Below are 21,943 nucleotides of genomic sequence, written 5' to 3' on the forward strand. Positions count from 1 at the left end.
TGCCGCTTTGAGGCTGTTTCTCGGCGAGCCCCAGTCTTTGCCGCTCTCAAGGCGTTTCTCGGCGAGCCCTAGTCTTTGCCGCTCTCAGGGCGTTTCGCAGCGAGCCCCGGGCTTTGCCGCTCTCAAGGCGTTTCTCGGCGAGCCCTAGTCTTTGCCGCTCTGAGGGCGTTTCGCAGCGAGCCCCGGGCTTTGCCGCCCTGAGGGCGTTTCTCGGCGAGCCCCAGTCTTTGCCGCTCTGAGGGCGTTTCGCAGCGAGCCCCAGTCTTTGCCGCTCTGAGGGCGTTTCGCAGCGAGCCCCAGTCTTTGCCGCTCTGAGGGCGTTTCGCAGCGAGCCCCGGGCTTTGTCCCTTTGAGGCTGTTTCGCAGCGAGCCCCAGTCTTTGCCGCTCTGAGGGCGTTTCGCAGCGAGCCCCGGGCTTTGCCGCCCTGAGGGCGTTTCTCGGCGAGCCCCAGTCTTTGCCGCTCTGAGGGCGTTTCGCAGCGAGCCCCGGGCTTTGCCGCCCTGAGGGCGTTTCGCAGCGAGCCCCAGTCTTTGCCGCTCTGAGGGCGTTTCGCAGCGAGCCCCGGGCCTTGCCGCCCTGAGGGCGTTTCGCAGCGAGCCCCGGGCTTTGCCGCTCTGAGGGCGTTTCGCAGCCAGCCCCAGTCTTTGCCGCTCTGAGGGCGTTTCGCAGCCAGCCCCGCCTTTGCGCTCTCCGCCGCCGTGCGGGGCGGTCTCGGCGCCGCCGCTCCCCGCAGCCTCGCCCGCCCCCGGGCCGCCCCCTGGCGGCGGCGCCGGGCCCGCCGGGCGCACCAAGATGGCGGCGCGGCGGTGGCGGCGCGCCCTGCGCGGGCTCTGCGGGGCCGCGCTGTTCCTGGCGCAGCTCTCCGTCCTCTCGGGCCGCGGTGAGAGCGGCCGCAGCGCCGAGACTGGGCGGCGAGGGTGGGAGAAGGGACGGGGGCTCTGGCTGGGGCCTGGGGTGGGAACGGCTGCCCCGAGCGGCAGCGGCCGCTTCCCGCGGCCAGGACGGAGCGGGACCAGGCGGTGGCCGCGGTGGGTGAGGATGCGCTGCCGCGTCCCTGACTGGGGATGAGGCGGGTGTTTCGGGCGTGGCCGCGCTCCGTCGTGCCGGCTCTGCGGGGCTGGGGCTGAGGTGCTCGGTGTCAGGGTAGAAGACGGGCCAGGCCCCGCTCCGCCGGCTCGTGTGCTGCTCTGTTACCCAGCGCCTTCTGTGCCTGCTCTCTGCCGCGAACGTGGGTGATGCAGAACGGCCTGGGGCTGCTCCGCACGGTCCGGGCGGGTGGTGTGGCAGAGCCGCCTCTCCTTCCTCCCCGTGCCCGGTGGCTGCCGTGAGGGCTGGCAGGATGGAGCTGCACATCGCGGCTCTCCGAGCCCTCGGACGGCGGCTCCCGCAGAGACAGCGCGCAGTACGAACGCAGCCGTGCCTCCCGAACGGGTCCTCTGCTCCATCTTTCTGTCAAAGAACTGCTTACATTGCTTCATTAAAGGGTATTCTTTAGTAGAAAACCCTCTGTAAATCTGCTTTCTGAGCAGTGCTTTTACTTCTCATGAATAAAAACATAAGATTGAATGGAAATAAATGTAGTTCATTGTCTTGGAGGAACAATTCATTTCTAATGCTCTTTTTAATGTTTAATATAAGTATCCCAGTATTAGTAGAACAGGGAAACAGATTTTTTTCTAATCTCATTACACTTTCCACTTGCATTTTTGTGTCAGAGTGCTGAAATCAAACTGTTTCTAAAGATGAAATTTGTTTTAGAAATTTTGCTTTCTCCATGTTTTTGTCTTGTAGTGGGATCTTTGATGACAACAAAGCTTTCACAGCCACAGTCTACACTGGCAAAAAGCCTAACTTCAACAAGTACAAATGCTCCCTATTTTAAACCATTAGGTAAGGTATTATGTTGTTTTGTTTCTTTGTTTCTTTCATGGATCCTTCTCAGTCTCGAGTCCGAAAGTTCTTGAACTGAGTCTTAGAGACATGTATGTGATTTCACAGTGGTGAGAAGCATTGCAGTGCACCACATTATGAATTACTTTTCTATGACCGTAACAGTTACTTTGGGTTATCTAATTAGACAACTGGCTCATATAAGAGCTACAAAATGGTAGGTTAAAGTACCATTGTGCTATATGAGGTTTATACCCCTCAGAATGGTGGAAGTTCTTGAAAGACTCCAGCATCCTGCAAGAACTTGCTGCCTGTCCACCATCAGTACAGCTTTGTAGCTCACTGAGGGTGCATCAGGACTGACAGAGATGCTGTTCCTGCTGGCAGTGTAGGAGGTGATTCTGTACACATGCAAACAGCAAATGGCTGAGGAAGCTGTAGCCCTAATTAGAGCTCAGCTCAAAGTAGGTTACCCGTGTCACCCAGCTGCTATTCCTGAACTGATTATTTCTGCTGAGGAGCGCTGGATGAGGCAGCACTAATCCCTATAAGCTCAGTCCCAGTGCTGTGCTGAAATGTTGGCTGGTGTCCTGCACAGAGCCCTGTGGCTCCTCTGGCACAGCACAGGCTGGGAATGCTGCTCCATGTATAGTGAGGAAAGCCCTTTATACATCAGTGCATGTGTTTGTGTATGTATTAAAAATGTATATATGTACTTTAGGCTATTTAGCTTTTTTTTACTTGGGTTCTTAATTCACTTATTGCACCTTTCAGAAAGTACAGAAATTCCACCTTACCTGACTAATTGTCCTAGCAATGGGCTTTGCAGTAGACTGCCACCAGACTGCATGACATGTAACACAAACTATTCCTGTATATATGGGAAGACGGCAACTTTTGATTGCAAAGTCAAGCCGCATGTTCATTGTGTTGTAAGTAACCTGTTATTCTTAACCCCAGATTTAAGTAATTAAACTGTGGCATCTTATCTTAAAATGCAGAATATTGATTTCTAGATTCTGTTGTAGGCAGGTTTGCCATTCTATGGTAAGTTTGATCACTCACTGTGAGCTGTTAAAGAGGCAGGCCTGCCCTTCCCTGGTTTGCCTTTCGTGCCCTGGACCTTTTTGTTACCTGGCCATGCCTTTGAGTTAAACCACTCCAAACATTTTGAGAGTGGGGAGGCTAAATATCTGTCAGAGTTACAAACTGACCTTACAGATGAGACTAAATGAATCCTCCCTTTGGCAGCAGCCTTAAATTAGAGGAATCAGGAATGCTAAATGTGACTTTGATACCTCTTTGGTGGTTTTCTATTCTGCTTTGTAAAAGGTAGCAAGCAGAACAATTGTTCTTTTGCCCAAAATGTCTACTCATGAAATCTATTTTGATACTGCACATTGATTTTTGGTTTTAATGCTATTGGAGTAATAGTGCTGTTTTTTTACAGGATGAGAATAATCACGAGCAGGAGAACTTTACAATTAACATGACGTGCCAGTTTTGCTGGCAGCTTGCCACAAGTGATTATGTCTGTACCAATTCCACAAACTGCATGACAGTTTCCTGCCCTCGACAGCGATACAATGCAACTTGCACAGTCCGGGATCACATTCATTGTCTAGGTAAGGTGGGCAAAGCTGGGTTTCTCTAAAGAATTTTCCACGTATTTTGTAATGGGTGAATACAAAGATTGTTTATATCCTTTTTGCAATAACAGCCTGCTCCTTGATCAATCTACTGAATTTTTTATTGTTGCATTTCATTTTTGAGCATAATATTGACATCTAACTGCAAACATTGGCTTATTATATTGTTGTATACTGTCACACCAGAGAAAACAGTTATTTTTATTTTTGTCAACTTCTGTGAGTTAAACTTACTTGACCCTACTGGTGGTCTGATTCTCAGACCACTAATAGAATCAATATCAAATGTCTCCATAGGCCAGTTAAAGAAAATTGTGCTGATTCCATCCCACTAGACTTAATTTTCCCTCTGTTCACTGACTTTTCTGATATTGGACTAAGATTGATGGAACAAAAAACTGCAGGGTATAAATGAGCTTGTGTGTTGACAGTTGTTTCTCAGTTAGTGTCAACCCTTTTCCTTTGGAAAAATATAGTATCTTCTTCCTTGTAATTTTCTTCCTTATCATATGGTCTTTATTTCAGTAAGGTTTTAATATTTTCCAATATTTAGGTAACCGTGTCTTTCCTAAGATGCTCTATTGCAACTGGACTGGAGGTTATAAGTGGTCTACTGCTTTGGCACTAAGGTAAGCAGGAACTATTGGTTGATGTCAAGCTAAAATAGATTAGTTTTCTTTAAAACTTAAGCTTCTATGGTTTTCTGGTTTTTTTTAAAGGTGTGCCAAGTAACATGTATTTCAGATAGTCTAGCTTGAAGTGGTGGGCATAGAATGCTTGAAGGGTTCACATTCAACAGCGCTGGCCGTCTTCAGCAAACACAGCTGGGGGAAAAACATTTGGGTACCCAAGCTCAGTTCCTCTAAAAATAATAATAATTAATCATATTTTTATTCTTATAGCATCACCCTTGGTGGATTTGGTGCCGATCGTTTCTATTTGGGTCAGTGGCGGGAAGGTCTGGGAAAACTCTTCAGCTTCGGTGGACTTGGAATATGGACACTAATTGATGTGCTGCTAATAGGTGTTGGGTATGTGGGACCTGCAGATGGATCTCTCTATATCTAAATGTAGGTGCAATGTGTTTCAGAGAGGAGTCGTTGCCTGCAAAGGGTCCTAAATAAACAAGTGTGGAGGTTTGAGCCTTTAAGGTAGAATGAAGAACAACTGTTTGTTCTGTATGTGCATACATTTTAATGTACAGTATCTGTACTTGGTTTGCCTTTAACTAAGGTCAAATAAAAGAGTGGATCACTGAGTAAGTTGAAATTCATTTCATTTCTTCTATAGACATGGTATTTTTCTATGAAAAAAAGTTGAGCAGCTAACCAAATTCTCCACTGTGCTTGAACTTGGATGATCTGTCAGGCCCTGCAAAGATCAGCAAACTAACTTGAATATTGAATTGTTTACTTCATATTTCTACACTTTAATTTAACTCTAAATCTAACTCTTTAATTTAAATCAACTCTTTAATTTAACTCTAAAGCTAACTTCCCTAAATATGTCAGGGTTTTTGTTTTTTTAATTTGTGGGAGGATAATTTATTTGCCTGAGTTATGTGGGTAGTATGTAAATCACCATGTTTTATGATGTTAATCACATTATCTTCTTGGTTTGGGACATAGCAATACCTAATATCTGTTTAGGGACTTGACTTTAAATTATGGGGGAGTTTAGAATTAGACTGCAGTATCACTTAAGGCTAAATATTAAATAATTGAAATAGATTTTTTTGATTGTTCTGGAATAACTTTGTTTTGATTAGATTTGACCACCATATCTGTGAAAGTTACAGTTCCTATTCTTGTGCTAGCAAGCTTGCCAAATTACTTTAGAAAAGGGTCGGCAATATAATCGATGAGTTTATCCATGAGGACTTTGTGACGCGATGATGTAGCGGACTGGTGCCATTACAGGACAACCTTGTGTAGTGGCGGTGGATGCCCGCCGTGCGAGCGTGCCCCCGCCCGGGGCCGCAGCGGCCGCTGCGGTAGCACTGCGGCGCCGTCGGGCTGGAAATGCTGTCGCTTCAATAAACTGTCCCTTGGAGCTTTCCTGGCGTTAATCGTGACACCGTTTGTCGCGGTCTCGGCTCGGTCCCGCTGCAGCGGCGCGGGCGGAGCGGCGCCGCGGCCCCGCGCTGTGCGGTGGCGGGGCGGGCCCGGGGCGGTGCCGCCGCCGAGCCCCGGCTCGTCCCGCCCCCGGCACAGGAGCCGCCATGGCGGCGGAGCGGGACCGCGAGCGGGAGCTGCGCTTCTACCGACGGCTGCCCAAAGCGGTGAGCGGGGCGGCGGGCCGGACCCTCCTCCGGCGGCGGCGGGCCCGGGCTGCAGGCAGAGGCAGAGCGACAGACGCTGCTGCAGTCCCGGAGTCCTTCCCGAACGCGCGCTTTCTAAGGGCCTTATCCCACCGCAAAATGCAGTCGGGTGGTTGCCTGTCCGGTTTGTGTACCGACCTTACTAATCTAATTGCAATTAAATCAGTTGAGCGCGATCTTCATTTTCTCTTTTTGACCTATTTCCCCTCAGTCTAGCAAAGAACTCTGGCTCAGATAACGCTTTTTCTCCATGTCCCGAGGGTGTGCCTTACTTCTTGCATATCAGTGCAAGCCTTCCGTAGGGGTGTGTGTGGATATATCGGGGCTCGTGTGCCGCACTCACCAAACCCCGAGAGCACGTACAGAGCCCTGTACAGGCAGTGCACGGAGGCACCAGTAAACCCACTGCTGGCCACACCATTCTTGCATTCCAGCGTTCCTTTTCACTAAATTGCTTTTCAGGATGTATGTTTAATGTCTGTCAGGATTCTGTGAGGTAACTGTAAGCTTGTGAAAAATACAACACAGTTGTAGTACTGTATATCTGGCTCAGTCACCAGAATCTGTAAGCAGCCACAGCTTCTGGTGAGTTACAATTTTGACATGTTTTCCAGTGTAAACATGAAGGGAAGTATTTTTTTTTTTTTCCTATTGAGAATGGATTTGTATAGGGAGACGAGAGGTAGGTAACAAAGTAGATGCTTTGTCGATACATTCTGAATGAGTTGGGAGGGCGCTAGAGGCCTATTCCTTAAGTCGAAGACGGGAGATAAGGAGCAAAGGTGAAGTGAGGAGTGGAGCTGAGCATCATAGATGTGGAGCCCAAAGTCAGGATGTCAATAGAAAATCAGGCAAAGGAGTGCAGTTACTGCAGCTACCATTCATGGCAGAATCTTGCTGCGTTTCTGATGTGAGTTTAAACTTCAGAGTATGAACAAAAGTAAGGGGAGTGGGTAGACACCTGTTGCTATATGTAAATGATGGACATGTACATTTAACTTGCAGTGGATGGGGAGAGTTCTTGAATCCTTAGTGTACTTTTTTGTAATACTGAGGCAGCTATTGGCTTCCTCCTCACCTTGGATCACACCACCCCAAGAATTGTCTGGAGAGCTCTTTGCTGAGCCAGCTGTGCTCCCATGCAGACCAGAGCCAACAGCAGCTATGAGAGAAATAAGACAGTTCTCAGCTGAACCAGTGCTTCCAAAAACCTAAGGAAGTTATTATTAGCCAAAATGCAGATAACTGTTATTTTCAAACTCAGAGTGAAACACTGCTGTAGGATACAAGAACAGTAGTACAAACAAGGTGCAGAAGCCATCCTTTTCATAAGTCCATAGGATTTTTATTTCTGTAGGAACTCCATGCTCATTTGAATGGCTGTATCAGTACTGCTACTATGAAGAAACTCATGGCCCAGAAGCCAAACCTTCAGATCCAGAATGGAATGACTGTGATTGACAAAGGGAAGAAAAGAACCTTAGATGAGTGAGTATATGCATGTGTGTGATGAACATTTACCAAAGATTTTTTCAATTAAGTTGAAAACAGAAATGTATGGCCTTACTCACTAACTGCAGAAAATATGGTTTTAAGCTTTGCAGCATAATCTCATAGATTTTTTTTTATATTTGTATCTACAGAGTAATTTCTTCAGTGCTTGCAAACTAAAAAGAAAACTGTTGATTAATTGCTTCTTTAAAATATTGAAATTTTTCACTTAGATCATCTGCTTTTAAGAGAAAATTGACTCACCTAGTTTCCTTTTTTGGAAACTTCATGTTTTCCTTTTCCTTTAAAAAACTTTGTGGTAGTAACAACTTTTGTTAGGCATGCTTTGTTAGTATCTAAAATCAGAAATTGTTCAGATGTTTCTTTGTATTTCAAGATACAGTCAAGCTAGTTGACTCCAGTGGGTAGGTGTTTTTAAAATGTAGCTTTTTTTTCCTAAATACTCATTCAGTGTCTTTCCAATTAATTTTTTTTTCTATTTTATTTTAGATGTTTTCAGATGTTTCAGATCATCTATCAGGTTACCACGAGGACTGAAGATATTTTACTGGTAAATTAATTAAAAGTTCACTTAAAACAAGCAAGCAGTACACACAGTCACAACCAGATGGATTAAGAGCATTGGATTCCAAGTAATAATATCAACAATGGTCCTTTTCAGTTGAAGGTCAGAATAATTACTGTAAAATACTTGAAATGTCTTCACTATCCCTGAAAGAATCAAATGTGCCTTCTGTATGGTAGCATTTCCACAGACATGGGGACTACTAAAAACACACTGGGCCTGAAAACACTGCAAATGTTTCACAACAAAAAATAACTGGGTCTTTTAGTTGTAAAGGAAAATATAACTAATTATAAGTATCACTTTTACGATTTTTACTTAATCAGATAACTAAAGATGTCATTAAAGAATTTGCTGATGATGGTGTTAAGTATCTGGAATTGAGAAGCACTCCGAGAGAAGAAAATTCCACAGGTACAGTCTGTTCTGGTAGTTAATTTGTGATCTTGCAATATAAAACTTAGTTGAAGACTATGTTATTAATAAGTAAAGGCAAATTTAGTTGGCTCAATAAAAATATTCTTCAAATATGAAAGCTAAGATTTAACCAGGTAAAAGCAGGTCACTTTCCTATTAGATTTTTGAGGAACAAAATGGGTTGGTCATAACAATCCTGAGATTGGGTTATTCACTTGAGTCTGCTGTTTTTAATAGCTGATATATTTTACTTTTGATGTTTTGTTTTTTCTTTTCTTTATGGTTTAGTAGAAACTCATAATAGAAGTCCTATTGTGATTCTCTGGTTCACACAAAGTCATTTTAATTTTTCCACATGCTTAGGAGGAGGTTTAGTTCAAATATGTGCTTCACAGTAAAGCTATATTTACAGATAGAATTAGAATTACATGGGTTAGAAGACTGTATTGTCTAAAATCAAAGTTGCAACATGAAACTTAGGAGACTAGAAACTTAGAGAGCTGGGTCTGCAATATAATAAAAATAATTTAAAATATGTTTGCAGGTATGACCAAAAGGATGTATGTTGAAACCGTACTTGAGGGTATAAAGCAGTGTCAAGAGGAGGGCTTGGATATAGATGTAAGGTAAATAAAGCATGTGGAACACCTCTGTTTCAAGGTTTTGTGTAGTCTGATGCTTGGTCATGCTTGCAGAGTGGTTTACAAGCCAGCAGTATAGGAAAGAAAAGTGTTTTTAAACCAGATTACATGGAGTGTAATCCTGACTGTTTATCTTCCTTTTTACTCCTAAAGAAGAAAACTGGGTAAAGCCTCTCATCTTTAAGACTGTCCATTCTTTGCAACATTGTCAGTAAAAGGATTTTCATGGAGATGACTCCTTTTTCACAGCTTAGCTTCATTGCAAAGGTTTTGTTTGATTAGCTGTACAAGCAGCCTCCTGTAAAGAAGAACTGGTCCTGACCATCTGAAGTTTCAGAAGGTGACAGTGGCTGTTTGGAGACAGTTTGCTCTCCTGCCTTTTATAGCCTCTGTAACAACCCTTACTAGATTTATTTCTGAAAGCTGAAGATTTTTCATCTTCCATGGGTGTTATTGCATGTCTTGGGCCAACTTATTTATCTGTTTGTGACCCTCTACACTGTGGTACCTTCATTCCTAGAACAGTTTCCTATACACATACTCTTTATACTCAGTCATGAAGGATAGGAATTGCCATTTTTTGTTGGTATCAGATCTGTTGAGCTCCTGATATTACAGCTTGTAATAATTGAATTTAATAATTTAATACATCTCTGTCCCAGGCTCTTAATAGCAATAAACAGAAGAGATGGCCCAGCAGTTGCCAAGCAAACTGTAAAACTTGCTGAAGAGTTCCTGCTTTCCAGTGATGGGGTTGTAGTAGGACTTGACCTCAGTGGTGATCCCACTGTAAGTTTTTGGTTTATTTTAGTCTGTTCTTGAAGATAAATATAAAATGTTGTATAACTGCAGGTGGTTCTAACCAGAGGTTTTTCTCACAAATTTTTGTCTAATTTTTGTGCCTAGCTGGAATGGATTTATACTGGGTTAATCCTTGTTGCTCTCAGGGGTAGATACTCTTAGATTGGTATGTGACTGAGAAAAGTACCATTGAAATTCAGTGTTATCTGGGAATTGTGTGCACCTGAGTTGTCCCAGTCAGGTTAACTGGGTGGAGGCAAGCTGTCAATAGTTTACATTTTGTTTAGCTCAACAAAATGTTCATTTTGTATTAAGAAAGCAAAAATGTTTGAGGACAGCTGTCAAGCTGAAGTGAAATAGCTGTAGGTGGCAGCTGTGTAAAAGGTATCAAAATCAAGACAATTGGCTTGTAAATCTTAGGCATCATCTGACCTACTGGTGTTTGATCCATTGGTCTAAACCGTATGGCAGAGGCTTGTTTGACTTGCTGCATTGCAAACTGAAGTAAGGGGAAAAGTGGAATAATTTAAATATTAATGTATTTGAATGTAGTGTTTGGATACTGCTAGACTTATTTATAGTAATGACAGGGATTTTGTCAAATAAGCTGTAGAAAAGTGATGTGTTCCTGTTTTCCAGGCAGGACATGGTCAAGATTTTTTGGAACCACTCTCTGAAGCAAAAAAAGCAGGTCTGAAGCTGGCACTGCATCTTTGTGAGGTAAAATGTTGGGGTTTTTTTATTTTATTTTGCTGTTTCTCTGTAGTTGTCATTTTGTGAAAATCTTGACGAAATTAAAATTACCTTCTGTGCATTTTGGACTTCTCAGACCAAAGTATTAATGGTTTGGGGCATTTGAAAAGAGACAAGAAAACAAGGAGAAATAGTCAACCTTTTGTCCTAAATCTGAACAGGCAGATTATTGCTTCCTGTACTATATCCAGTGGGGGTTTAGGTCTGAAATTGAAATTAGGAGCTTTCTAAGAGATCCACTGCTTTCTTACTGGTATTTTATCAGAAATCATGTGTAGTGAAATCCTTACAGTTTCATGAGCAGTGAGCTCTGTAATTCCACTGGGATCATAGAAAGAGTTGCTCATCTGTTCAAAGGGTGGCTGGAATCGGCTTTGAGAATAAATACTGAATATAGTTACAATAAATACTGAAGATAAGTTATTTTTTCAGGAAATTAAGCAGGACATATGATGTTATCAGAATATTTATACTTGTTTCTATTTCACTAACACTTTCTTTTGAATGAGAGACGTCATGAATGTAGAACTGAAAGTCCATTGTAGTTATATAATGTGCTGTTTTATGCTGCCTTGACAGAATGTGAAATATATCCTCTCTAGATTCCAAATCAAGAAGAGGAGACCAAGATTCTCCTGGGCCTGCCTCCTGACAGAATTGGACACGGAACATTTCTCAACTCCACAGCAGCAGGCTCTGAAGAGATAGTGTCATTGGTTCAGCAGAATCATATACCTATTGGTAAGGAAAAAAATATTTGCCATGACTTGGTCTCTGGATATCAGAACAGGATATGTACAGCTGATCCAGTGACACCAGTTTGTCTCTGACCAGAGGTGACTTGGACAAATATGGCAGTGAGACTTGCCCATGAAGGTACACTCATGATGCTTGGGGGGGTTTTGGCATCTTTGTGGCAGCAGACAACAGCTGATGTTTCAGATGGAAGCAAAACCAATTCCCAAATCATAATTTGTCATTACTGTACAAGACTGTGCGGTGGTTATGTATCTGGTTTGCAAGTTTCCTAAATTTTATACCCCAAAGAAATAAATTAGCAAACTTTTCTCAAAAGAAATTACAAAAGAAGCATAGAAAATCAAGGAAACAACAGTAGCTGATTTTAATTTTTATTCAGGACCTTTCTAAGTCAATTAACATGTCTCTTATTTCATTATATGTCCTAATTTCTTTTTCTGTTTTTTTCCTTAGAATTTTGCATGACATCAAACATAAAATCTCAGACAGTGCCTTCCTGTGACAAACACCATTTTGGATACTGGTACAGCATGGGCCATCCTGCAGTGCTTTGTGTAAGTTTTTTGATTTTTAAGCATGTATTTGACCAAAGGGCCAAACTTGTGAGGTTGGAGAAGTCTTTCTCTGTTTATGGATCAGAACTGGCTTACAATTTCTGACCTTGTAGCAAATAATTTTCTTCTATGCAATCATAATGTTATGTTTGAAAAACGCTTTTAATTCAAATGGGAATTGCTAGTATTTATCTTGGTTCTATTTTAAAGCTAGGACTTTTTTCTGTGGGATAAAATGATCAGCTATACAAGCAGTGAACTTCATAGCTCTTTGCACAATGGCAGATTTAAAACCCATGGCTCCAGTGCTTGCATATGCACCTCTGCTTACCGGGTGTTCATTATGCTGGGTGAGAGCTCCTGCTCTTGATAATTCTCTTGATAGCTCATTGAGGTCTTTAAGCATTGCAGGTGCCAAGTACTTGTGCTGCCATTGGCAGGGTTATAGTGTTATCCTGTTAGTTTAACCCCCATAACCCATAGCATAGTCCAAGTGTGTGTTTACCTATATATGTATTTTATAGCACTGCTTATATGGGGAAAGGGAAAAGAGGAATAAGGAGACCTGCACATACTGACATACCTTGAATATATGCAACATTTGATAGCCATCTTTCTAGCAATTTTAGTAGGCAATCCTATTTTCTTTATAAATCATGACATCATTTTAAGAAGTTTTCTTATATATTTGAATAATTTATTCATTTGTAGTGAAAATAGGGCAAAAAAAGAATTAAATAATCATGAACAGATGAAAGAACAGTGGGATAAAATGTGAGACAGCAAGATAAAACTTGTTTGTATGTTTAGAAGAAAAACCTTTTTGATATAGAGGAACTAATTTAAACTTTTTTATTTCTTTCCTTTCAATTTAACTCTAGACTGATGATAAAGGCGTCTTTGCAACTGATCTATCACAAGAATATGAGCTGGTTGCAAAAACATTTAATCTAACTCGCTCACAGATGTGGGATCTTTCCTATGAATCAATCAACTATACTTTTGCTTCAAATGCAGTAAAATCCAAGCTCAGGGAACAATGGTGTAAGCTGAAGCCAGCTATGTTTGATTAATCAAACTGTTGTCCTAAATAGCTCGGGTGTATTAGCTGAGTTAATAAGCTTTTTTTACCAAAGTCCCTGGCTTTTTTCAGACCTCAGGGTTTTAAGCCCAGCGATAAACTGCCTGTGTGAAATGAAGGCAACTGGAATGCATCTCTTGTAACTGGGGACAGAGGTAAATCTTCTTTTGGTAGGTGAGAAGGGCTCTCAGCCTGTGACTGAAATGCCAGATGTGTTGTCGCCTTGTTTCTCTTGAGTTGATATAACATTTAAAAAAATACTTAGTTGCGATATGTTATCATAATATAAACATTTAAGAGGTGGAACAAAATCAAGGTAGAGCTATTGATGTTTAAAACATCTCTGTTGGCATTTGGCCAAGCAGTTTGAATGTGCAGTGTGTAATTTTTGGGTTTGTATTTTTTTTATGTTTTAAGCTCTTGATTGAATGTGAAGACAGAAACAAACTCAGGGAGAACTAAATATTTATACCAAGGATTTAAGAGTGTATCTGGTTTTATTGCTGTATGTGTATGACTAAAGCTGCTGTGGATTGAGTATCATGTGGAGGTCTCTGCCGGTGCCCTGGGCACTGGTGGTGTGTAGGCACTTAAGAATCTTGAATGCCTTCAGTAACCAAGCTACTTGGCAAAGTGGTCTTATTCTTAAAATGCTTTTTAGAATTGCTGTTTGTTGTGTAAAAAAAAGCAATAAAAATAGCCTCAAGCTCCATGTTTTTGAAACCACCACTTCAAGGTGTGCATGTGTGTGTTTGAGCTCTACAGAAGAGAAGCAGGATTCTCTGGGGTGAGTCCCTGGAGCACTGTGCTGCCTGCCAGCCTCTCCCCTGCTGCTCTGGCAGGCCCTGGCTCTCCCTGTCCTGGGCAGCCTCAGGATTCACTCTGCCCTCTCCAAGCAGTGCCTGTGTGCTCTGGTGCTGAGAGCTCACAAGGTCTGAATGTGCACATGCTGCAGTTTGTGTAATGGGAGTTGGGAGGTCACCTGGAGGATTACATTTGTGTGCAGTGAAAGAACCAGGAAAGTACGTGGGTGGCTAAAGAGCAACACACAGAGCTGGAATTTCTGTATATAGGAGTCTAACTGTGAGTTGCACAGCAGAAATGTTGCACTTAGGAAGTTGGACAGGATGTGGACATTTGGAATGAAGAATCACCATCTGATGAAACCTTTGTCATGCACAGTTCCCAAGATCACCATTGCAACTTGGAACCCTCTGGGCTAGTTTTCCAGAGTTTGACTTTTGTAAGTGGAACTGCAGTTTCCTTCCTTGACTTCATGTAGCATTATAGTTAATTTTAATTTAAGCACTTCTTACTGACCCTACTTGTCAAATTCTGAGTTAGCAGTGACATAACTACTGTTTAGTTTATAATATTGTATAAAAATGACTGTGACACACAGAATGAAGCATCATCACAGAATTAACCATCAGTAATGGGGCAAAGATTTATTTTCCTGAATGCAATGGAAATTTTGAGTAAATGCTACTAGAATTTCACATGGTATAAGATGAGGTTTAAGTTATCTATTCATGTGCAGCTCAACTTATTTTTAAAGTAAACAAAATAGATCTAGTGTTAATATTTTTATTTCCATCTGATTATACAAGAGAACACTTACAGAGCAGTCTCCAGTGCTCAGAGTCTTTACTCATCAAAATGCACACTGGTTGAAGATAAGCAATCTTGAACAGTACTGCTTTGGTGATGTATGTGAGAACAACTGCTCACTGTGGCCTTGGTTTCTCAGTTCCTTCTGAGGCAAACACAGGCAATCTTCAAAGCCTCAGCTCCCTGTGATGAGACTGGTAATATTCCATAGCTTTTCATACTACAACCACTGAAGCATAAGTACACACTGCTTCTCAGGATCATAGCTTGGCAAATAATGTACTTACATCAATGATTTATATGTCTGCTTGAATATTTAGGTGTTTCAAACTAATACATTAAAAAGAATGGATGCAGTTAGAGGCCCTGCATTAGCTAAGTGATTCAGCTGATTAAAAGGCTAGCATGTCCCTCCTGTGAGGCTTAGAGAGTGGGCACTGGTTAGATTGGAGTGGAGAGGGCTCTGGGGGAGGATCTCATCAAGGTCTTTAAATATCTGATGAGAAGAAGTAAAGAAGGTGGAGCCAGGCACTTCTCAGCAATACCCAGTAACAGGAAAAGGGGCACAGACTGGTTCTGTGTGGGTACTTGAACATGGGAACGCTCACCCAGACAGGCTGGGGAGTCTGTCCTTGCAGATACTGAAACCTATCAGTGACTTGTAGCTTCAGCAAAGGAGGTGGACTGGGCAATCTCCAGAGATGCCTTCCAACCTCATCTATTCTGTGAGGAAAATATACAAATATACAAATGATAAAGTCTCTATATAAATACAAAAGCTTTTCAAATTAAATACTGACTTAACTGAGTCACTCAAGTGACAGGTTTTCACCAGGTTTGGTCACCAGCAGTTGGCTGATTAGTGAAACTGTTTTTAAAGAATAGTCTATTCACCCTTCATAGCCCTCCTTCTTTCACAGCCATTGTGGAATCCTTTGGTGCCATCAGGACCTTTAGGCAGCCGCAGCACCCCTACAGGAAGACCGTCTGCATTTTGTATTTTCCGAACCAACATGGGGCTGCTGACAGGACTCTTCTCTTGTGTCAGAGTTTGGGCTTTTCTTCTCTGCACCCAGGGGCTCCCAGAAGGAGTGATGCTGCTGTCTGAGGAGTAATCAGTGTGTTTCCTTGGAATTTCAGGGCTAGTGCTTGGGTTAACCTTGCTGTCTTCAGCCAGTGGAGACTTTTTGGTTACTTTTCTTAATGAAGATGGACTGTTCCAAGGACTTGATCTGGGTGACATATTGGGACTCAGGTGGTTGTTTGGGTGGATGACAGGGCTCAGATTACTCGTATTTGTTGTGATACGTTTGCGTCCTGACAGTGGTGACGTAGGATTGCTCTCTGGGTCAGAAGAGCTGTTTGCTGAAGATTCATCACCAGCAAACTGAAGTTCCTCAACTCTCTTGTTAAGGGATCGAGTCTTCTTAAGGCTCTTGCTGGTATCTTCATCACGGTTCTTGTCTTTGGGAACTTTTTTCTTTGGTGGTTTCATGCCTATTTGGACAACTTTCATGCCTGTCTCTTTGTTTTCGGCACACATGAAGTCATGAGCACGTACGGCTGCTTCTACTTCTTCAAATTCTATAATTGCACATTCCTGGGTTCCCAGCTGGGTGTACCGACTGCTGACCCTCCTGATATCAGGGGGGAGATCCCTGCCAGGCTTGAGAATACGAACTGATGCAATTACACCAAAATTTACAAAGGCTTTGAGAAGATGCTCCATTATCCTTTCTTGAATGCATCCATTTTCTTCCTTTTTAAGGGCCTGCAGCTCAGAAATCATGTGGATATCATACACCAGTAGCATCCTGGTAGGGACATTTTCACTTGGAAACAATGGAACTGGAGTATTTCTTCGAACCTTTTTGTTATCATCATTGAGCTCCAGAGTGTTGGAGTACTTCAGTGCATAGGCTGTGGTTCTCCAGTCACGTGTAAGGTGTTTCACCTTTGGGACAAACACAGGTTAATCCCCACAACTGAACAAACCCAATCAAACTAGTTACTGAATTTTAAGGCAGATGCAGGCTTCAGTCTACAAGCAGAACCCTGGATTTAAGTTTCATGTGGCAGACTTAGTGAGAAAGTAAAGAGTTTTCTTGCTATAATGGACATTTGTGAGCTCCTGTCAAGCTCATGTCCTGTTGAATCAAATTAAAACAGGAACTGGCACTAAAGCTCAAACTGGAAATCATAATCTGAAAGCCTGCTCACATAGTGCTTGGTCATTGCACAACTAGGCCTGAACCATGATCAAAATGCATGTTCTATGGATGCTACATTTGCCAAACAAGAAGTTTAGGTCTTCATTGTATTGAACTGATCTTTCCTCCCTTGAAATAGTTTGTGGTGCTTTTAGACTGAGATTTTTCATTTTCATTACATGTTTATAAACAGTTTATCTGTTACCAATATAATCTGTTCTAAATGGTCTGACAAAATTGAGAGTGCCTTAACATCTAGACTGAATAACTCTACAAAGCAATGAGATTTAAAAGCTTGACAAAGTGTTTCTATTGTAATTCTAGAAATCAGTTATGTACAGATTTACATAGGTCTTTCTAATGTAAGGAGAAAAAAAAGAAATAATAAAACTCACTTCAAGTCTAAGGGACATCGGTTACCAGATACTTTGTACTACTCTTCAGTTTTGGTTCTCTGTCCAAAATCAGTTTCACTGTCCCTTCTGAGACAGGAACGTAACTTTACCAGGACTACCCAGCTGTTCATGAGTAGTTGCTGTGGAAATTAATTTTATCTAATGTCCTCCTGTCTCCAAGAATGATAATGTAAGAGCATAGAGGCTTTTAAGCCAATGATTTCCCTAGCCAATCATCAACCAGCAGTGCAAGTTCTGGATGAGTACAAAACTAACCATCATAGCAAAACCAGGCAATAAAGAGAAGGACTATAAAATTCTTATAGAAAATGTTACTTTAATATTTTCTACTGCTTTTACATTCAGGCTTGCATGAGACCCTTCAAACGATGACAAAGTCTTAAAAAGTTAGCTTACCTTCTTAAATGAAGTGAGAAGTTTAACACTGACATAGCCCATCTTATTTCTTCTCACATGCTTCAGAAGGAAGGCATCTTTCTCAAGGTTCTCATCTGAGAAGTAATATTCAATCTGTGCTATTAACTTCTGGATCAGGTCATTTTCTGGTGGTTTCCAGTTCTGGTCAGAGTCATCATCATTTTCCCCACCACTGGAAAACAAATCATTTTATCAACAGATCTTCATCTTCTATTAGTGGATTCAAAGAGCCTTTCAAAATGAAAGGGCATAACCATAATGCTGGTTCCAATTGACTTTAGATGTGGGCACTGAACAGGTATCACCCATCCAGCTGAGCCAGCAGGCTAACTCAGAGGATGAAGCTTTCCAGTTGGGAAAGGAGTCAAGCTCCTGAGCTCATTCCAGAAGCTGATCTCAGTGCAGAACAATGAAACATCTACACTAATGGCTTAAAAGCACTGACATCTCAAATCCTCCACCAAAACATGAAACGAAGGTGCCCTGGCACTGGGTACTATACAAATTTCCTCCAGTTACAGGGTTATATTTTTCATTATGAAGCTGTTAAACATAGGCCTGATCTTTATGTGCTTCATGAGTAGTGTCACATCCCAGAGAATGACTGTTCCAGCTTGATGCAGTCATAATTTCTTGAGCCTCTTCACTGCATGGATGCAGGAGCTGATATCCAGGGAGTAGGAAGGACTGACAGGACTGTTGGACGTTTTATAGGTCGCTTCCACAGTGGCAGAATAACATAACCAGCAGTTTAGCACAGGGGCTAAACCTGCCAGCTCATGTAACTCGGGAACAGGTTTATATGCACATATGCAGGTTCCTCATGTGGAATAACCTCATGAGGTCATTCTCATTTCTTCTCTTTACCTCCCATCATATTGTTTGGATACCTGGGCAAAATGGAGCACTGTTGAGCATTCTATTCCTCAAAAAATACTGCAGCCATAGATTCAAGATAAACATCTTGCCATGTGCAGTTACAGCAACATGTTTGTTGCTGAAATAGAAATTTCCATTTACAGGTGACTATAATGGAGAAGTCTATCTTAAGTCAGAGACATTTTTTCAAGCTGTTAGTGGTCTAGTTTTGTTGTGGGATCATCATGAGAGTTTCTGTTAAAAAAATAAAATCATTCACTAAGTACCCAATAAATAATGTATTAGTTTGGTCTCCCAGGTACATTAGTAATGAAAAGAAGCCATACATTTCCCCAAAATTGTCTTAAGTAGCTTTTGCAGGCTTTGAAAGCCTTAGGAAAATGAGCAGGCATCACACTGGAGTGCTGTGAGGCCGATCTGTCAGGGAGGATGCAGCCTGCTGGATCCCCTGCCCTGGACAGTTCTGTCCAGGGTGACAGAGGCAGTGGCCACAGTGCTGCTGAATGGAGAACATGGGTAGCTCAGTGGAACTCTGGCCTGCTGCTGGGACAAGGTACAGCAGTTCTCTGGCACCTGGCTTTTTGAAGCTTACAGTACATATAGTTGTTATGGTTCTTCTGATGATAGGGCAACACATCAGATATATGTGGATACTCACTTGAACAATCCTAGAAGTCTCCCTGTTAAAAATCTCCCTAGCCTTTAATAGGGTACAGTTCAAAGGAATGACAAGAATGAGAGACCAAGAAAAAGAATTTATGTTAATTGGCAAAGCCAGAAGTAGAGGATAATAGATGAAGTTACAATTAGGATGGTAAAAAAATATCTAAGGCCCAGCTGTAGGTGCTGGTTTCAGAAGGAAGAAAAAAACAGTGGTGTTTATTTTTCATTCATGATGATCCCTTCTCACTGCTTCATTTACTACTGATTCAGAATTAGTCTGGGTACAAGAAGCTTGGAACATTTCAGTCTTTTTACAAATCCACACTCTTCTAGGAAAAGCTTGCCTTTAGTTCTGGATCAGGCTTACCTTTATTTTAAGGATTTATTAGCATAGATATTTGCAGGTGTTTGTTTAGAGACAAAAAGGGGTATTGTGCTTTGGAAAACAACAAAAATGAATTGCATGTTTGCAGAGACCTACAGCGCTGACACACTGAATCAGGGTGAAACATTTCACCTCACAAATATTGGTCACAGTTTGACCTATACACTATTTCTATGTTTGGCAGACATGTCAGTTTTTACAAAATCTTCTGGGGTCTTACAATAGCCCTCACTGAATGTATGGAAATTGCACCTACAATCAGTACAGAAATTTGTAACTAGCTCCATGTTAATTTGTGATAATGATCAACTGGTAGCACCTCTAGGGTATCAACTGTATTACAAAAGTAGTTGATAAATAATTTCAGTCAACATTGACAAAGAACCAAACCCTAGTAGTTATTCACAACCTTATTTCTTTATTCAGAGCTTTGTGATTATATGCTTGTAAAACAGAATGAAAAATACTCTTTTAACATGGTGACTCATCTGGTCATTAGTCACACAAAGAAACAAAACATATCTACAGAGAGAGCAGATTCGGAATTTTAAATAGCTCACAAATAATATAATAAATTGTTTGGATAGCATCTAACCTTCTGAAATTTTTTAGCTGAGTCTCCAAATGAATGAAGTATTGTATTAATAAGCACTATGTGGCAATCTAATTTATAAGTTCCAAGAGTACAGTCACTCAAGGGCAGTCCATGTTTGTGAACAAAAACACGAATACAGTACCGGGTGCCTACTGATGGCAAGCTGTTTGCAAGCTTCAGCTGGAGAGTGAGATGGCTCATTCCCAGCAGTTTCTGATCATCCTTAATAATTTTCCAAATGTTTGTAAATAATTTCCTATCAGATGCTGTATTCCCAAAAAAGAAGTCCTTAGGTAAGGTTATATGTAAATGGCAGAAGCACGTGTAAACTCCAGTCACCTACTTTTGATGCAGAGTCTTTAGAGTTCTCTCCATAGCAATACCTCTGGCCTTTCCTGGATCAAGAAGAGCCCATTCACAAAAAGGCAACCTCCACAAGAACTGAATATACATCAACACTGTCAGCAAACATTTCTGAAGACAACAGCTACTGCAGAGGATTAAATAAATGACATTTAAGAGTATTTAAGAGCTATTGTCTTTCAGCGTTTGAAAAAATAACAATTTTTTTTCTAGTCTAGGCCAGGGCTAGAAACTCTTCACAAGTAATACTATCATAGATAACAAACGTAAATAATGTCCTGATTTCAATAAATCAGTACATGGAATGCAATACTGTAGGCTGCTGTACATATTTATAAAAATACAACAGTCACATATGATTGTGGAATAACTAAGCTGACTCAGTTTAAAAACCTTAACTGCACTGTGCCTAGCTCTGTTCAACTTGTTTCTGTAGTCCATAGTTGACAATTTTGGCAGCTACAGAAAATTTCTCACTACTGTACAACCCCTCTGTAATTTAAAATAATACATTGCAGTTCACTCTGAGTCAATGCTAGGTATGAAGTTAGACAATCAATTAGAAACAATAAATGTTCAAACAGAATACTGGATTTGTTGCTACTCTACCTAAATCCTTATCTGACAATTTATTACTCCATCTGCAGCTCTAGTACCGACCACAGGATGAGCTACAACTAGTAGAGCTTTGTCTCTCTGCAGTTTGCTGGCACATAAATCCTGGATGTTCGTTTTACAAGCAAGAGATTTTAGTAAGCATCAAAACTATTTCAGGCCACCAGGCCAAAACGGGCAAAAAGAGAAAAAAAACCCCAAAACATCAAACCCCAAAACAAAACTCCAAAACGCAGCTACAACTAACCCCCAAAATCTTTCTGTAAAACGCAGTGAATTGAAAATGTCGCGGGCATCACAGCCCGGCGCTTCTCGCTGTGGGGGAGCCCCGGGCCCGGCAGTCCCGTCGGGGGCGGGTGGGACGCAGCCCGGGCGGAGCCATCGGTGCGGCGGGCAGCTCCTGCGGCCTCCGGGTGTCCGTGCTGGAGGCTTTCCAGCGTCTCCCACCCGCCCCTCGGCGTTGCATCAGCCGGGCCCGCTCCGTTCCGGGGGTGTCCGCGGCAGCCCCGCTGCGCGCCCCGCACAGCCCCGCCCGCGCCGCGTCCCCGCCGCCGGAGCCCCTGCCCGGGGGCTCACCTGGAACGCCCGCACCGCCCCGAGTCCTCCTCGCTGCAGCTGGGGCACTGCGCTCCGCCGCCCCCCTCCTCCTCCTCGTCCTCCTCGTCCTCCTCGGCGGCCGCCTGGACGGCCACTCGGATCTGCACGGGGCCGCTCCCCGCCGGCAGCTCCGGCCCGGCGGGCGCGGCCCCGGGCTCGGCCGGCGGCGGCTGAGCCATGGAGCTCCTCGGCCGGGCTCAGCCCGCCGCGACACCCGCGATGCCCCGGGTTGCGACAGCCGCCCGGCCG

The 21,943-nt window shown here is 42.6% G+C and overlaps 3 protein-coding genes across 4 annotated transcripts; 2 read left to right on the forward strand and 1 right to left on the reverse strand.

The window, feature by feature from the left end:
* The first annotated feature begins 785 nt into the window (after positions 1-785).
* Positions 786-4,798, forward strand: TM2D3 (TM2 domain containing 3). Its single transcript, XM_021532073.4, has 6 exons — positions 786-881; positions 1,793-1,891; positions 2,666-2,823; positions 3,342-3,516; positions 4,094-4,169; positions 4,443-4,798. Exons 1-6 carry the CDS (start codon positions 794-796, stop codon positions 4,606-4,608), a joined length of 762 nt encoding a protein of 253 aa, XP_021387748.3. The 5' UTR covers positions 786-793; the 3' UTR covers positions 4,609-4,798.
* Positions 4,799-5,746: 948 nt separating this feature from the next.
* On the forward strand, positions 5,747-13,672 carry MAPDA (N6-Methyl-AMP deaminase). 2 transcript variants are annotated; one of them, XM_031505792.3, is made up of 10 exons: positions 5,747-5,821; positions 7,218-7,348; positions 7,862-7,922; positions 8,264-8,351; positions 8,899-8,980; positions 9,658-9,784; positions 10,436-10,516; positions 11,152-11,290; positions 11,762-11,862; positions 12,744-13,672. In XM_031505792.3, exons 1-10 carry the CDS (start codon positions 5,762-5,764, stop codon positions 12,933-12,935), a joined length of 1,062 nt encoding a protein of 353 aa, XP_031361652.3. In that variant the 5' UTR covers positions 5,747-5,761; the 3' UTR covers positions 12,936-13,672. The 2 variants fall into 2 exon arrangements, with proteins under 2 accessions (XP_031361652.3, XP_085444828.1); XM_085588702.1 differs by having other exon boundaries at positions 13,016-13,672.
* Positions 13,673-14,516: 844 nt separating this feature from the next.
* On the reverse strand, positions 14,517-21,933 carry LARP6 (La ribonucleoprotein 6, translational regulator). Its single transcript, XM_021532025.4, has 3 exons — positions 21,674-21,933; positions 17,577-17,769; positions 14,517-16,508 (listed from the first exon to the last, which is right to left on the reverse strand). The coding sequence occupies exons 1-3, from the start codon at positions 21,871-21,873 to the stop codon at positions 15,441-15,443; spliced, it is 1,461 nt and encodes a 486-aa protein (XP_021387700.3). The 5' UTR covers positions 21,874-21,933; the 3' UTR covers positions 14,517-15,440.
* Positions 21,934-21,943: the final 10 nt, after the last annotated feature.

This window comes from Lonchura striata, chromosome 10 (genome assembly GCF_050655825.1).
Source record: "Lonchura striata isolate lonStrDom1 chromosome 10, ASM5065582v1, whole genome shotgun sequence".
Classification (NCBI taxonomy): Eukaryota; Metazoa; Chordata; class Aves; order Passeriformes; family Estrildidae; genus Lonchura; species Lonchura striata.

Coding starts and splice junctions, on each gene's coding strand:
- TM2D3 (XM_021532073.4), top strand. CDS start 794: ATGGCGGCGCGGCGGTGGCGGCGCGCCCTGCGCGGGCTCTGCGGGGCC. Junction 882..1,792: donor CTCCGTCCTCTCGGGCCGCG/GTGAGAGCGGCC, acceptor TTTGTCTTGTAG/TGGGATCTTTGATGACAACA. Junction 4,170..4,442: donor TCTACTGCTTTGGCACTAAG/GTAAGCAGGAAC, acceptor TTATTCTTATAG/CATCACCCTTGGTGGATTTG.
- MAPDA (XM_031505792.3), top strand. CDS start 5,762: ATGGCGGCGGAGCGGGACCGCGAGCGGGAGCTGCGCTTCTACCGACGG. Junction 11,291..11,761: donor GCAGAATCATATACCTATTG/GTAAGGAAAAAA, acceptor TTTTTTCCTTAG/AATTTTGCATGACATCAAAC. Junction 11,863..12,743: donor GCCATCCTGCAGTGCTTTGT/GTAAGTTTTTTG, acceptor ATTTAACTCTAG/ACTGATGATAAAGGCGTCTT.
- LARP6 (XM_021532025.4), bottom strand. CDS start 21,873: ATGGCTCAGCCGCCGCCGGCCGAGCCCGGGGCCGCGCCCGCCGGGCCG. Junction 17,770..21,673: donor GGGCGGTGCGGGCGTTCCAG/GTGAGCCCCCGG, acceptor TTTGTTTTCCAG/TGGTGGGGAAAATGATGATG. Junction 16,509..17,576: donor TTCTCACTTCATTTAAGAAG/GTAAGCTAACTT, acceptor TTTGTCCCAAAG/GTGAAACACCTTACACGTGA.